Source organism: Lepus europaeus, chromosome 20, assembly GCF_033115175.1.
Source record: "Lepus europaeus isolate LE1 chromosome 20, mLepTim1.pri, whole genome shotgun sequence".
Lineage (NCBI taxonomy): Eukaryota > Metazoa > Chordata > Mammalia > Lagomorpha > Leporidae > Lepus > Lepus europaeus.
The window spans coordinates 25,928,141-25,945,542 of NC_084846.1; the positions used below are offsets into that span (position 1 = coordinate 25,928,141).

A 17,402-nucleotide genomic window follows, 5' to 3' on the forward strand; every position below is an offset into this window, starting at 1 on the left:
GTAGGCCGGCGCCGCAGCTCAATAGGCTAATCCTCCACCTGCGGCGCTAGCACCCCAGGTTCTAGTCCCAGTCGGGGCACCGGATTCTGTCCTGGTCGCTCCTCTTCCTGTCCAGCTCTCTGCTGTGGCTCGGGAGTGCAGTGGAGGATGGCCCGAGTCCTTTGGCCCTGTACCCACATGGGAGACCAGGAGAAGCACCTGGCTCCTGGTTTCAGATCAGTGCGGTGCGCCGGCCACAACAGCCATTGGGGGGTAAACCAACGGAGAAAGGAAGACCGTTCTCTCTCTCTCTCTCTCTCTCTCTCTCTCACTGTCCACTCTGCCTGTCAAAAAAATAAATAAATAAATAAAAATTTTTAAAAAGACACCATGTAGCATGCCCACATCCCATATCGGCATGCCTTGATTGAGTCCCAGCTTTGCTACCTGTTCCACCTTCTGCTGATGCACACCCAGGGAGGCATCAGGCGATGGCTCAAGTACTTGGATCCCTGCCACCCACAGGGGAGACCCAGATTCAGTTCCAGGCTCCTGGCTGCAGCCTGGCCAGTCCTGGCTGTTGGAGGCATTTGGGGAGTGAACCTCCCTTTTTCTCTCTGCCTTTTTAGTGTATTTCCTTCCAATTTTTAAAAATCTTTATAAAGAGGGGGGGAGTCTTAGCAAATTAAAACTCATCTATTAGGTTATTGAGTGAAATTCTTCAAACACGGAAATGGCATATGCTATTATTTATATCTAATCCACTTCAAGAAATAAAAATGTATAAATATCTTCATTCTATTCATGGAGCTTAATTTAATGATAATAACAAATGCCAACAGAGCACCTGTATTTCTGGCCAAGCACTGTTCTAGGCTGTTAGGGATATGAAACAAACAAGGGGCCCTTGTGTAGCTTACACTGCAATGGAAAGACTGACAGGAGAAGCCCTTGATAAACGAGGTGTTTTCACATGGTGTCAAGTGCTTTGTTGAGCACGAAGCAGAGATAGGTGCTGGTGGAAGCAGCTATTTTAAATTGGGTACTCATGGAAGACAAACTCATTGTCGTCAAACTGTTTGGAGCTACGGAAGCAAACACCTGCATGCACGCAGTGGGCTCGCTTTGTTTCACGTTGAGCAGTGTACCAGGCATGCAGTCACCAAAAAGGGGCGAGGATGGGCCCTTTCCCCTCCATGGGACAGGGCTCGCCAGGCTTTGTGCGTGGGCAGTGACTCAGAAATAGTGCCACGTAGTTCGCAGCCCCAAGGCCACACCTAGAGTGGCTAAATGAATGTGGAGTCTGGAGACTGCCTGGCTGTACCTCTCGCCCGCCCCTGTAGAGGAGCAGGCTGCAATTACTGCTTCAAGTGTGAAATCATCAAAGGTCATTGGAACCACAGGCATTGGCGGCACAACTTCCAGTAAGAGAACCACCATGAAGCCTGTGAAATTTAGTTCTCCTGACACCTGACTCCTTAGCTCCAAATGCTAAAATTGTAAGGGTCCTAGGGTCACTTTCCAACTGCTCTCTGTCTTGAGTGCAATCCTCATGCATGTGTCAGAGAAGTTCAGACTTTTCCTTCTGAAGTCAGTGCATCAGTGTACTGCAACAGGCTGATAGATTAGCGTGTGAGAGCATCATGGGTTAGCGTGTCAGAGCATCATGGACTAGCCTGACAAATATCATCCTTTGGGGTATCCCATTCTGAGCCCCAAGTGGAAGCCCTTTCGAGATTGAAGTGCTAATGTAATCATTTGTTCAGCAGTTGGACACCCTCCTTGGTTTTAAGGGCTGTCAGTTTGTGTGTGTGTTTCTCTTCTAAACATAGCGTTGATGGGGGTGGGTGGGGGGATCTGGATCTGGGAGGGCCATCAGCAGTGTCTCACATCGTGCCACAGGCTGGGAAGCTTAAAGCCAGAACTTCAGTCTTCGAGTTCTGGAGGCTGGACATCCAAGGCCTGGGTCCTGTTAGGTTTGATTTTTCCTGGGGCCTCTTCCTTTGGCTTACAAACAGCAGCCTTTGGGTGGACACAATTCAGTTCATAGCATGCAGCTATTGGGACCTCATTCTCCCCTTGTCATCTCCACAAAATTTTAGGAATATCTGCAAGGGGCTGTTGACTAATAGAGGGAAGAAAATTTCTGATGTTTCCAAGGATGAGATAGTCTCCAAATCTCTATTTTAACACATAGTCGCCTTCCCTTAGCCAAGAGCCCCAATGGATTTCCGAGACCATGAAAAATACTGAAGCCAATGTATGAGTCTACTATGTTTTTTCACACACACATTGTGTGAGTCACAGTAGGATGTTAACAATAATAACTAATAATAAAATAGAACAGTTTTTTTTTTAAAGATTTATTTATTTGAAGGCAGAGTTACAGAGAGGCAGAGGCAGAGAGAGCAAGTGAGAGAGGTCTTCCATCCTCTGGTTTACACCCCAGATGGCCATAACAGCCAGAGCTACGAAGCCAGGAGCCAGGAGTTTCTTCCAGGTCTCCCACACAGATGCAGGGGCCCAAGGACTTGGGCCATCTTCTACTGCTTTCCCAGGCCATAGCAGAGAGCTGGGTCAGAAGTGGAACAGCCGGGACTCGAACCGGTTTCCATATGGAATGCCAGTACTGCAGGTGGTGACTTCACCTGTATGCTACAGCGCTGGCCCCAAAATAGAAGTTATGATAATAAACTGTAGTAAAATTGCCAACACCAGTACTCATGCTTTGAAGCCATAATAAAGAATAAGCGTTATCTGAACAAAGTACTATGATACTGCAACAGTTGATCTGAGAACCCAGATAGTTACTAAGTGACTATTGAATGGGTAGTGTATACAATGAGGATAAGTGGACTGGGCAGTGATTGGCATCCCAAGAGGCATGGGACAGGACGGTTCAGGGTGCTACCACACTCATCAGAGCAGCATCCAGTTCATAACTTATGAATTGTTTATTGCTGGGATTTAACATTTGATAGTTTCAAACTGTGGTTGACAGTTGGTTACTGAAACTGTGGATAAGGGCGACTAAGGATCGCGATAGAGAAAATATCACTTCTACAGGATGAGCCTTGCTCACCACTCCCCGCGGGTCCTTGGGCAGAGCAAGTTGCACATTGTTCTTCTCGATGTGCAACTTGCCACTCTAGTCCTGCTGCTCCTTGGGGTGACAGGTACCGGCAAAGAGAAGTAAGTTGCCCAACCAAAATATATCCTGCATTTGTATTTGTGACTTTTTATCTACTTCATGTTCAAGATTGCCTTGCTTGTCAAAATTACCCAGAGGAATAATACTCTAATCGCAGTGAGGATCTCTGAAGGAGAAGTGTAGCAACTCCAGGCTTATAGAAATAGCACTGAAAGTAATAAAAATCCATGATCCTGAATCTAATTTGAAATGATTGAAAAATGACGCCATTCTAAATGGTAGTGAATAGCTCTTCTAGACTGGTGATATCCACAAGGATACATAAACCCAGAGTCGTGACTTGGTCACTCCCAGGCACTGGCTTGTGTCTGGAAAGGTACTCGTTGGCATACTCAGGATGGAGCCAGCTGCTCTGGAACTGTCATGGTCTGTTCCTCTCGGGGATGGAGGGTTGTGGTTTTGGAGTAGCTCTCGGTGAGCACGCAGCGTTGTCGTGTTTACACGAATGGCTGCTGTGCATGGATTAGCAGGAGACTATGTACCTACCCTGAACTAATTATGCTCATAAAAGACGCAGTACACAGCAAAAGAATGGTTCGTCAGGAGAAGGGTAATTACTGCTAAGAAAGTGGTTGTAGACAACATAATTTGTTGTGAGCAGTGTTTAATTTCACGGTGTGGTTAAACCTGTTCGTTCTAAACACAGCTGAGGAAGTGCACGTTTGTTCACGCTTTGTATCCCACGAGCACCATAACATAGGATCCATCCCCCACAGTGACTAGATCCTGGTGCCTGGAGCCCCAGCTCTGAAACTGAAGCTTCTGTTGAGTTACTTTGCTGGCCATTCCGATTGTATGGGTATCCCAAGAGGAGCGGGATAACCCCTTCCACCATCCACCTCCCCAGCTTCTCTCTCGATTTGGGCCTAGTTTACCTGTAGGGCATTGCTATATCCAGTACATATGTATTCGTGTCAGGAGGATGATGTAACACCTTTGTTGATTTATGATGGGGTGCCACTGGACCCAGAACAAGACAGCAGGCATCAAGGACGTTGTCTCATTATAAAAGACAGATTTGGGCTCTTGCAGGTCCTTGGGGAAGCCAATACTTGGTCTTAATTAGAACTCCGTCTACAGTCAAAGATATGACACATGACCTTGGGATACACTCTCCTGGCCAGTGGAACAGAGGGTTTCTCATTTGCTCTGAAGGAGTAACCAACATGGCTTCTAAGGAAATGTTCACAAACATAGGGAAACCTCTCACAAGAGTATTTTGTGCTGTAGGTTTCTGAATTTGACTTTTTCTCACTGTCTGAAAGAGACTCTTCCCTGTATTTGCAGTATTGTTTCATCAATAATTAGGTTGACGTCATTCTTGGAACATTTTGACATTGGAACCCATTGGAGTTGGGACTTACTGTTGTGTGTCTTGTGCATTTTCAAAGCTTTGTGTGCATGCTGTACCTGGAGGGAAATTAGTCTTGATGAGACATTCCTCACCTGTTCACAGTGTAGAACAAAGAGTTATTGAACAGTGTCTCTGAGTCAGCCTGCGTTCTTGGATGAAGATACCTAAGGTACTAATTGGTAAATGTGCATTGTGTGCTTTTCTCCTCTCGTTAGGTGGCAGCCATTCAGGCCGAAGTGTCACAGAAACAGAGAGAATGTGAGGCGGACTTACTCAAGGCTGAGCCTGCGCTGGTGGCCGCCACAGCCGCGCTCAACACACTCAACAGGGTAATGGTTTCTCACCTCGTGGGTTTCCCCCTAAGACTGTTCACATGTTGTTAGCATTGGAATAACTGAGCAGGGCATATAGTCATGGAGCTAAAAAGTTGTTTAGAAAAGGCAGAGGGTGTGTGGCCTGGATGTTCAAGCCACCACTTGGGACACCCGAATCCCAGAGTGGAGCCCTGATTCAAGTCCCAGCTCCTCTGCTTCTGATCCAGCTCCCTGCTAACGATCTAGGAGAGCACTGGGTGATGGCTCAAGTACTTGAGTGCCTGCCACTCATGTTTGAGACCTGGATGGAATTCCTGGCTTTGGCCTGGCTTAGCCCTGGTTTTTGGCAGCCATTTGTGGGGAGTGAACCAGCAGATGGAAGATATCTCTCTCTGCCTCTCTTTCTCTCTCTCTCTTTCTCTCTCTCTCTCTCTCTCTCTCTCTCTCTCTCCCTTCCCCTCTCTCCCTCTCACTTGCTCGTTTTATCATTCTGCCTTTCAAATGAATAAATGAATTTAAAAAGAAAATTCTATAAAATGCTAAAACAAGCCTTTGAGGTCATCACAACAGTTCAACTTCTTTACCCCATCTGGGAGTCTGTGTTGCAGCACACCAACCAGCAGTCTCCTTTTGAGTACCCACAGCACCATGGGATGTACTGTCTTGGGAAAGGCTGCTCAATGATTAGCAACAGAATCTGATTTTTCATGTTTGCTGCTTTGAGAACTAAGTGAGGGATTCTTGATTTTGCTGGAATATAAAAGGTAGGATGAGAAGAACAGTGAGAGCCAAGAGATCTTGCTGTGGTCCCCATCCTGCCCCCTAGCTTCATGCTATTAGCAGCATCTCATTGAACAGCCAAAGTTCCTAAGAGAAAATAACCCATGTTCATCACAGGGGTGCTACAAGGAAAACCGGAAGTACTGGCAATATTGTTATCAGAGCCCACACCTGATCTTGTCCAAGGGCCCTTCCCTGCCTCGAGGGAAATTTCCAGGCAGTCAGCAAACCTGAGGTTTGTAAGGTTCACTTTTAAGAGTAAAGAACCTAGATTTTCCCTGCTCTTTAAAGAAGTACTCAATGCCTTTTCTTTTTTTGAATATTAATTGATTGATTTTACAGGGAGAATAGGGCTGGGTCAGGGGAGAGATATTCTGTCCACTGACTCATTCCCCAAATGACTGCAGTGAGCACCGCTGGTCCAGGTCAAAGCCAGGAGCCCAGAACTCCATCCGGGTCTACATGAGTGGTCCTTGGGCCATTGCTGTCTTCCCAGGTGCATTAGCAGGCACCTGGAGCAGAAGCAGAGCTGCTAGGACTCAAATTGGCACTCCAGTATAGGACACTGGTGTTGCAAGTTTGCTGCACTGCAACACCAGCCCCTCAATTTCTTTTCTGTGTGTACTTTTGAAAAAAAATTCTGAATGCGAGCAAAGAACTGCAGTCGCTCCATAAAATTGAAAATTTTAGAAAAATACAAATATACCACGATGGAAGATTATTACACATTCAAATACTCTGTAACCATTAAAACAATATTGTTGGATATCAATTGGCAACCTGAAAAACAATCGTGATGTATTAAGTGAATAAAGCAGGTTATAAAACAAGACATACTGTATGTTTTCCTTGGTAGGAACATTCACGTGCATAGAAAAAAAATTTTTTTAAGATTTATTTATTCGAAAGTCAGAGTAACACAGACAGTGGAGAGGCAGAGAGAGGGAGGTCTTCCATCCTCTGGTTCACTCCCCAGATGGCCACAATGCCGGAGCTGTGCCAATCTGAAGCCAGGTGCCAGGAGCTTCTTCTGGGTCTCCCACATGGGTGCAGGGGCCCAAGGACTTGGGCCATCCTCTACTGCTTTCCCAGGCCATAGCGGAGAGCTGGATCAGAAGTGGAGCAGCTGGGTCTCAAACCGGCACCCATATGGGATGCCGTTGCTTCATGCCAGGGCTTTAACCCGCTGAGCCACAGTGCCAGTCCCTCGTCCATAGAAAATTAATAAAAAAGAAATAAAAGAGTAATTGGTTATCTCTGAATACTAGGATTTTTTTTCTTTATTTCTCTAAATGTACAAATTTTTCTGTGAATGTATTAGCCTTTGCCCAGACAAAATAACATAATGTCACTTACAATACAAAACCAGGTATGTTTCTAAATGATGGCAGAATCTGGGTTGGTCAGCTCTCTCTCAGCATCAACCTCGCTGTCACTCTTGGCCTTTGCTGTTCCTCCCATAGCCTTTCCATTTTTTGTATTCAGTTTCCAAATACCCAGACTCTGGGAAGCAAGCAGAAGCAGGCTGAACATTCGACAAGGTTTTGCACGCGAGAGTGTTTTAGGTAGCACAGGAAATATCACTGGCACTAGCTGCTAGCTGGGTTTTTCTTTGTAAATCATGGGTCATGGGGTGGGTATTTGGCCTGGCCCCTAGGATGCCCACAGCCTGCATCATGGTACCTAGGTTCCATTCCCAGCTCCAGCCCCTGACTCCGGCTTGCTGCAAACGCGGGCTCGTGGAGGCAGCAGGTGCTGGCTCAGATAATTGGGTTCCTGCCTCCCACATGAGAGGCAGGGATAGAGTTTTTGGCTCCCGGCTTCAGCCTTGGCCCATCCCTAGCTATTGCAGGCATTTGGGAAGTAAACCAACAGATGGGAATTTTCTCTCTCTCTCTCTCTCTCTCTCTCTCTCTGTCTTCCTTCTCCCTCCGTTCCAAATAAGCAAATATTTTTAAATAAGCATGTACATAAATCATGTATAATGAACCTACAGATCCTTCTGCTAGGTACTAACTTCTGCCCCCAGAGCATTTGCCTTGCTATTTGTGGTTTATCTGTTCTTAATGCCATCTGTTGGGTCAGTCGGTGTTCTGAGGGGAGGGGGTTAAGGGTAAGGAAGATGGTTCAACCTACAAGCCCCTCTGACTGAGAGCAGGTGCATAGACTGTTTCTTACTCATACGTGTAAAGCAGCAAGGCAAAGCTAGGAGACACTAAATTAAAGACGTATGTGTCTGGGAGGGCCCAGTTAAAATGCAAATCTATAACAGCAGAATGGAACCCTTAAATACCTTACAACCTGCATGTCCTGGCCTTGATGAGCATGGCTCTCCAGGACTGGACATCCACATGGGATCATTATCCTGCAAGGCCAGGAAAGGGTGGTGATGTTTCAAGAATACCAGAGAAGTGCCCACTAAAGATGGATCCTCCTGGGGCCCCAAGGTAGAATCCCTGGGTGGCACAGAGCTGCCCAGCCAACACCAGGAGGGTAAGGGGTGGATGGGAGCTGCTGAAGACCAGCTGGGTGGCGCCCCATGCTTCTCTGACACCTCTGACCTTGACCTTGTGTGCTCTTCTGCAGATCAACCTAACTGAGCTGAAAGCCTTTCCCAATCCCCCAAACGCCGTCACCAACGTCACTGCGGCTGTGATGGTTCTTCTGGCACCCCGGGGCCGAGTGCCAAAGGACCGAAGCTGGAAAGCAGCAAAAGTCTTCATGGGAAAGGTATCGACCGGCAACATGAAAATCCCTGTCTCTGTAGCATTTTCAGTCCTGTGGTCAGGCTCGATTCTGAAGAGGTTCAAGTCCAAAGAAATCATGTCCGTCGGCCTGAATATGGCATCCGTTTTGCAGAGCCCCAGCTTTTGTGTGCCAGGTTGGAGGTTAGCTTCGGGTAGTGGCAAACCCAAGTCAGCGCCAGCAGCAGGTGGCGGTGGCTAATTATTTGTGAAATTATGAAAGCTGTTAAGTGTAGGAGGGAGAAAATTACATGGATTTCTTAGGCTGGAAAAGTGTTACTAATGCATAAGAAGGGGAAGCAACGGGGCTTTTTGGTGTGTGTTTTTCTGCCTTTCTTTTCTTCAAAATGTGAATGCCTCCCGTGCCGGGACTTAATATTTTACCCTGGGATAGAAGAGGTTTTACAAGTGTCCATTGCTAATTCTAACTTCACACTCTAAAGACTGAAAAAGTCAAACAGTAGGAGAAATGCAGCTTGCCAATTTCGCCTTTTGTAATGTGAGTTCTAAAAGCTGATTTTAACTTTTGATCTTGGAATTTTCTCGGCAGCCAAAATGGGCTCATGGCAATCAGTCTTTTTGCTTTACAGGTTGATGATTTCTTGCAAGCGTTAATTAACTACGACAAAGAGCACATTCCGGACAACTGTCTCCAAGTGGTCAAGGAACAGTATTTGAAAGACCCCGAGTTCAATCCAAACTTGATTCGGACCAAATCCTTTGCAGCAGCTGGTCTGTGCGCCTGGGTCATCAACATTGTGAAATTCTACGAGGTAGCAGCCCTATCTGATGCCTCCCAGGTGTCATCCACAAAGAGCCATGAATGAAACCCATTTTTAGCTCAGAAAAAAAATGATATACAAGGATTTCACATTTGCTTTTTTGAATGAAGATGTTAAGTATAAGGCATGAATGTGTCTGATCAGAACCCTATCAAGGAGGGTATTTGACATGTAGGAAACTTTTTAAGGATAGAATGATGACTTTATATCATAGAGCAACAAATAGAAACATGTTGCATATATGAATTATGTTAACATTAAAATATTTGGTTCACGTTGACTTAAAACAAACACAGGCTGTCGCCGTGGCTCACTTGGTTAATCCTCCGCTTACGGCGCCAGCATCCCATATGGGCGCCAGGTTCTAGTCCTGGTTGCTTCTCTTCTGGTCCAGCTCTCTGCTGTGGCCCAGGAAGGCCATGGAGGATGGCCCAAGTGCTTGGGTCCCTGCACCTGCATGAGAAACCAGGAAGAAGCTCCTGGCTCCTGACTTCAGATTGGCACAGCACTGGCCATAGTGGCCATTTGGGGAGTGGACCAATGGAAGGAAGACCTTTCTCTCTGTCTCTCTCTCTCACTGTCTATAACTCTACCTGCCCCTCCCCCCAAAAAAAAAGCCTGAATTCACAGCTAATTGTATGTAAACTGTGCTCACAAACCAAACATTTATATCATCTCTTTTTAGACATCGTGAGATGAAGTAGGAAATATCCTTTGTTTTGCTTTAGTATTATAATGACATGTAAATTTTTGCCTACATATGGTCTAATCTCAAATTTGCACATTGGGACAGAGTAAGAATAGGTTCTCCTTTCATTTAGCCATTTATATATGAAATATTTATTGCCTGTCAACTATGCCCCAAGCACCGTGCAGAACGTTGCCTGTAAAAACGGAACAGGACAGGACCTGTGGCTCACTTTTGTCTTGGAATGCTGCATGTTGAGTTCAAGTATGGAATTCCTGAGAAAAAGTAGTGACATTTCCCCAAAGGACTTTTATAAAATCAGCTTATGTGCTTCATAGGGTAGGGCTCAGAGGAGTAAGGCTCATTAGATCTTTCCCTCTCTCCCCAGTAGAAATCCCAAATGGCGGGGTACTCTATTCTGTTGGTACCACAGGGAACAAGGTGAGCATAGAGTGGTACTGTGGCTATGGTATAAAATCCGAAATAAAACTTAATTTCCCTGCCCTCTCCCCACCAGGAGAAAAATAGACCGATGCAAGTCCTCAAATTGTCCATCCAAATAACACAGGCGTAAGATGCTGAGGAACTTAGAAAAGAACACAGATCTCTCTCACTGCCCTTTCTGTGTTGAGACTTTATCCACACTCATCTCTGCCTTAAAGACTACACCCAATCTCAATTTTACCTGTCGTTCCTTCACACTGTAATGTCTAAAAATATGAGGATTAGCTCCACATTTTATGATAAAACAGGGTCAATATCCTAATAGTGTTTGCCTCTATAGCATGTTATTCCAGGATGTGTCCCTCTAATGCCCTGACAAACAAAGTCAGTTGTAGAAGACCAGAGAGAAAGTAGGAGGCTGCGTGTAGACTTTCTGTGGCATCATAGCTAAGAGACAAACAAATAGCCAGGAGAACTAGAGATTTCCATTGCAGGCTTCCTGCCAACTTGGGATGGAATCATTGCTGAGCCCTTTTGCGTCACTGTTACATCAGGAACTGAACTGTATGTGGATTTTTCAGGTCTACTGTGATGTGGAACCCAAACGCCAAGCCTTAGCCCAGACGAACTTGGAGTTGGCCACAGCCACGGAGAAACTGGAGACTATCAGGAAAAAGCTGGTGGTGAGTACAAAGGGCAACACTGAAGGAGCTCCCCACCATGGTCCCGCCTCCTCCTCCACTTCCCACTGCAGGCAGGGTCCCATCCACCATGTAGAAAGGAATCTGATCCTTGGTGAATGTGTTCACTGGTTTGTGTGACAATTCAGTAGATACTTCTCGTGGGCTGTGTGCTAGATGCTAGGCTGGGTAAGTGCGAGGTTGCTGCCCCTTAGACACTCCCCGAGTCTTCTGGAAGCAGGAGGAGGGTAGCACACAGGGAGCAGAAGCGAGGCTTCTGGAGCCAGACCTGACTCTGCTATTGACTCTTTGACCTTGCACAAGTTGGTTAACCTCTCTGGGCCTTGCTTTCCTTATCTGTGAAATGAGTAGTATCATTGCATGCATTCCATGGGTAGCACTGTGAGGATTCAACGAGACTAACTCATAGTAGAATTAGCATAGTATCCTGCACATAGTAAGTGCTTACAGAATATTAGCTATGACTGTTATTGTCATTACCTAAGGCTGTGGCCTGTTGCCTGGTTGTCTTTTCCTGAATCTCTGCCAGGAATATCTATCCTGATCAAGTTGTGCTGGTGACTTAGGGCATCTTTCAAGTGTCAAGCACACTTTCCCTAAGAAACGTTTTCTTGATTTCTCCACGCCCAGGATGTCTTTAGTGCTCCCAGTATAATCCCATACCTAGAACGCTGGGCCAGGATCGCTGATTTACGTATTTGTCAACCTGCTGAGAGTCAAATAGTAGATCCTATAGACTTTAGAGACAAAAGGCAATGTTCTCAAATCTTCACACATCTGTTCTCAGGGAACGGTTAATATTCTTTTATGTCTCTCATTTTACAATGCTCATAAAATCCATTCTGAGTTCATGGGCCATCCAACAACAGGTCAGATGCTGCCTGGATTTAATCTGTAGCCTGTCGTTTGCTGACCTTTGCTCTATGTTAACTTTGAAGACTGTGTTGGAGCTGGTGCCTTCTCCCTTGAGAATTCTTCCTGATTCTCCTAGATCAAGTTTGGGTTCTTCCCCCCTGCCTGAAGGTCCCTTAAACTTTGTTACCAGTTACTCCTTTACCCCATGTACCCACCAGAGCACAACTCATCTAAAACCTGCAAACCATCCCCTCTTGTCCTCCACTCTCACCACGAGTGCCTTAAACTCCTGTAATTTTTCTGCCTAGCAGGTGACACATGAAAGGCATGCAAAAATTTAGTTAAATGAACAAACAGCCACCATATTTTACTTTAGCTAAAGCATTCATTTGCCCTAGTTGAGGAGCCTGCTGTTCCTTGAACAATCAACAAACATTTTTGAAACACTGGACTTGGGACAGAGAGATGAATAAGGCTCAGACCTGCTCTGGGAAACCTTGCAGTGGACCTAATAAATGCTAGGGGATGTCTGGGTACCACTGCGCTAGCTACCTGTGACCGCTGAAGAATGGAAGGGTCACTTCTGCAGGTGAGGATGCCGCATGTGGAGGGGTGCTTAGGAGGGCTTCAGTGGGAGTATTTCCTCTTTGTTTAAAGATTTGCCTACTGATTTGAAGGCAGAGTGACAGAGGGAGAGGAAGAGAGAGATCATTCATTTGCCAATTTGCTCCTCAAATGGCTACAACAGCCAGGTCTTGTGCCAGACCAAAGCCAGGAGGCAGGAACTCTATCCTGATCTCCCACATATGTTTCAGGGGCCCAGGTTCTTAGGGCATCTTTCACTGCCTTCCCAGGTGCAGTAGTAGGGAGCTAAGTCAAAAGCAGAGCAGCCGAGACTCAAGCAAGCACTCATATCTGGGATTCTGCTGTTCTAAGTGGTGGTTTCACCCAGTGCAGCGTGACACCCATCCCAAGCAATTTCTTCTCAAGTTGGGTCTTGAAAGATGCAAAGCTTTTGCCTGCAAGATGGGGAAAGTGCATTCCATGAAAGGGCAGGGAAAGGAGCTTGTGTATTCTGTGGGAGATGAGTAAGTCAGTGTGACCAAAGAGCAGGGTATGAAAATCCATGTGTGAATTGTCACTTTTGGTGGAAAAGGACACATTGTAGCTTTTGAGGGTTTGGTTACATAGTTAAGTGTTCTACAGGGCAGGAGATAGAATACTGAGGACTCCTCTTCATGCAAAAAAAAGGTCATCTATAATAGTCATAAGTTCTTTTAATCAGGTTATATATAGCCAATGCTTAGGGAAAATATAGAGTCTGTGTGCCCTGCAGAATAGACTAGTCCCTGCTTGGGATCTGTGGCAATGGTTGCAAACCACCACTGCCAGGGATGGAGAGCCATGGGGGGAGGTGCTGTCCCTGGTGGAGGCAGGATGGGTACACTGAGCGTGTTTGTCTTTGGGGAAGACAGCTCTGTGTCAAGGGCCAAAGGAAGGGCCTGTATGTGAGCAGATGAAGGAAGCAGAGTGAGGATAACATAAGACTAAATGGGAAACCTGGGGTGGCCTGTGGTTTATAAGGTGGGCATGGGAACCTGCCATCCGAAGGAACAAGAGATTGTTAGGGAGGTGCAAGGGGACCCAGGAGAGAATGATGTCATGGGGCCAAGAGAGGGTGGGAATTTTAAGGGAAGGGGTGTCACTGCCTGGAACAAGTGATGAAGAGTCTGGGTCCCACAGTGGACCTGTGCACAAGCGCTAAAGCCCCACAGCATGGGTGACATCTGAATGGTACTTCCCAACTGGGAGACCTGGCTCCAGGTTCCTCATCTGTGAATGGGTCCTTAGTACTCCCATCAAATGGGTTAACCCATGGAAAGTGCTGGAATAGTGCTTGGCTCCTGCTAGACTATCAATCGTTAGATGTTGTTATATTATGATTATATTTTGCAACGATTAATATATTGAGAGAAACAATAGTTTATCAGATTCCTTGGTGATTCCGACTAGATCTGTTTCAATAAAATGGCTATGATGAGACCCAAAGTCAGGTGAAATGGATGACACAGAAGATGATGGTGAGAAAAGAAAAACAGGAACAACCTTTTCTCTGTAGACAAAAACAAGGAGAAAGATGGAAGCAAATATTAAAACACTCTCATCTGACTTACTTTAGAATAAAAGCAACTTGAGGATTATGTTTACTTTAAATAAGTTATTTTAACCAGTAGCTGTACGTTTTGTTTATTTGGATAACAAAGAGACAGATATCTCCTATGTGCTAGGTCGCTCATCAGATCCCCAAAACAGCTGGGGCTGGGGCCAGGCCAACATGAGGACCCCAGGAACTCAGTTCAGGGCTCCCATGCTAGTGGCAGGGACCCAAGTACTTGGGCCGTCACCGGCTGCCTCCCACAGTACACATTAGCAGGAACCTGGACTTGGAAACGGAGCCAGGGCTCAGACTCGGGCATATGAGTATGGGATGCTGGGACCCAAAGAGTATCTTTTTTTTAAGTAGATTTATTTATTTGTTTATTTAAAAGTCAGAGTTACACAGAGAGAGGAGGAGAGGGAGAGAGAAAGAGAGAGGTCTTCCATCCGCTGGTTTACTCCCCAATTGGCTGCAACAGCTGGAGCTGTGCCAGTCTGAAGCCAGGAGCTTCTTCTAGGTCTCCCACATGGGTGCAGGGGCCCAAGGACTTGGGCCATCTTCTACTGCTTTCCTAGACCATAGCAGAGAGCTGGATGGGAGTGGAACATCTGGGTCTCAAACTGGCGCCCATATGGGATGCTGGCACTGCAGGCAGCAGCTTTACCTGCTATGCCACAGTGCTGGCCCCAAAAACAGTATCTTAATTGCACCAAAGCTCACCTCTAGTATGTGTACATTTATTTATATACTTTACTGATTCATGTGAAATACCAGCATTCCCCTAAACCGTCCGCGTACAGATCAAACACAGACTGTGTGAGTTCAAGTGCACGGCCACACATTGCTCTGAAAGAGAGCGGCAGGCTGTCCTCGTCCAGATACCCAGGATGCTGATGGCCATTCCAAGTTGCTGGTGATGCAGTGACCTTTAATGCAATGCATTAAACATTGCATGCCAAGGGCCCGCTCCTACCCAAACATTGTCATTAGCTTGATGATGTTTGAACTAAATGAGCAAAGAGACCAAAGGTGAATTTGTGCTCCATTTGAAGTAAGTTCCAGTGATTCTCGTCCAGCAGGCTAGCGTTGACTGTGTACCCTCTGCCGACTCCACGCCGTGTTTTCCTGGCATTAACCCACATTTAATTTTATGGCTAGGTGCTGGTAGCACTAGTCCCATTTGACAGATGAGAAAACGTGAGGCTTAGAGAAGCTGAATACTGAGCCTAATGCCTCATGACCAGTAAGAGGCAGAGAGACTACAACCAAGTCATTTTCAACCCCAAATTGGAGAGTCTTAACCATTCACCACAGGGATATGTGGCCTGCCTGGGCTGCAGGAAGTATTCTCACTCCATATATAATGAATTTTGAAATAATAATAACAATGATAATAAAATTTCTTTTTCTCTTGTTTCATTCAAATTGCTCGCCCTAACATAGAATGATTCTAGAATGAAAAAAGAGATTTTTTTCATTACTTTCTAAATGATCTGTGCTAATGAAAAAATAGCTAATTTTTCTCAAAAAGTGATATGACTTTTAATATATGTTTTTAAAGATTCATTTATTTATTTGAAAGTCAGAGTTACACCGAGAGAGAAGGAGAGGCAGAGAGAGAGAGAGAGAGGTCTTCCACCTCGTGTTTCACTCCCCAGTTGGCCACAATGGCTGGAGCTGGGCTAATCCAAAGCCAGGAGCCAGGAGCTTCCTCCAGGTCTTCCCATGCAGGTACAAGGGTCTAAGGACTTGCCATTTTGTTCTGCTTTTCCAGGCCACAGCAGAGAGCTGGATCAGAAGTGGAGCAGCCAGGACTCGAACTGGCACCCACATGGGATGCTGGCACTGCGGTAGCCTTACCCACTGCACCACAGTGCCGGTCCTGCTACAAGCATTTTTAATCACCCAAAATAGATTTGCAATATTTACTTCAGCTTTATTTCTGACATTTCATACATAATATCTGTTTTGATGCTTGTAAATGTGACCTTATTTTCTATGTTAATCTTAAATCTGATGTGTATACACGCATATATAAAGATGTATGCAAGTGTCTGTTGCTTTAGCAACGTAAGTAATGAAATCACTGAATCATTGACAAATCTAGGGTCCTCTGAGTTATGAACAGGTCATGTTCTACAAGGATGCTCATTCAAGTTTCTTGGAACATGTTACACATCTTAACTAGGGTTCTTTGATGTGCAAGTAGTAAGACACTGATCTGAGGAGACTCTAAGTATTTGATGTCTTAGCCAAGACATTTTTGGCCATGAGTAATGCAAACTTACTCAAAATAAATTGAACCAAAAGGGAGACCAGATGATTCATGGAAAACTGTATTATGATGAAGTCTCAGAATATCCATGGCCCTGGCTTGGGGTTTCTTTAGGGCTGTGTGACTTCCCCTCCTTGTTTCTCTTTATGTGAGCCTGTAATCCTATCTTTTTTTTTTCTCAGAATGGTTCCTCTGCTTTCTTCCGCCCCTCTAAATGGAGCCCTCTAAGAACTCTCAGGTCTTTCAAACAAGACAGTGGATTATCTGAGTTACAGCCCCACTTCCCAGAAATGGAAATCTCATTGGCCCAGATGAGTTAGATTGCTGAGGTCCGAAGAGGCGAAGTAGTTAAAATCAAAGGTGCTGCAAAACGTTCGTGGAAAATAGAATTAAAAGATTGGTTTACTTTGGTGCAAAAAATGTTGAAATCTTCAAAAGTTCATAAAAAGTGCATACCATGAAAATACCTTGCTTGAATTTCAATGCTTTTGCACCAAAGTTGAGTATCTTGACTGCGTTTTCCCTGAACTCTCTGAAGTACCCTTGTCTGTGCGGTAAAGGGCCCAAAGTTGAAGGAGAGAAAGGGGTTCTTTGGTTTGCTTTAAGGGAACCGATGCCTGCCGATGGTTGTGATACTTCTGCCTGAACTAACAATGCCTCGATGCTCATTCCAATCCTTCCTCAGGATCTGGATCGCCATCTGAGCAGACTCACTGCTTCCTTTGAAAAGGCCATAGCTGAGAAGATCCGCAGTCAAGAGGAGGTGAACCGAACCAACACGACCATTGCCCTGGCGAACAGGCTCGTCACGGAGCTGGAGGCACGTGGAGCTTTCCCTCTGAAATCCCCATCGGAGGGTGCAGATCGTGGGGGGGATCTTAGGGGGACTTGTTGGCATTGGCCACTAGCAGTAACTAAGAATGCACGTGACCAATAATAGAGAGGAATATTTCGTTGTCGCTCGAGCTGTAGAACTGAGTTCCCCGACGGCAGAAATGAATGGGCGTTCTTCGTACATAGCCGGGGACGACCTCAGTGTGCCAGCAGCCTGCTCTCCAACTGAGACAGAGGGAAGGCGTCCGTGAGTGCTTGGCGGTTCACCATCTGTGGATGGCTC

At 45.8% G+C, this 17,402-nt stretch overlaps 1 protein-coding gene across 1 annotated transcript in view; it reads left to right on the forward strand.

The window, feature by feature from the left end:
- The window catches only part of DNAH11 (dynein axonemal heavy chain 11), a 367,765-nt gene that overhangs the window by 247,845 nt on the left and 102,518 nt on the right, over positions 1-17,402 (forward strand). The window contains 5 exon segments of the mRNA XM_062178539.1: positions 4,760-4,873; positions 8,225-8,368; positions 8,973-9,155; positions 10,878-10,979; positions 16,971-17,105. Of these exon segments, the coding sequence (XP_062034523.1) occupies positions 4,760-4,873; positions 8,225-8,368; positions 8,973-9,155; positions 10,878-10,979; positions 16,971-17,105 (678 nt within the window).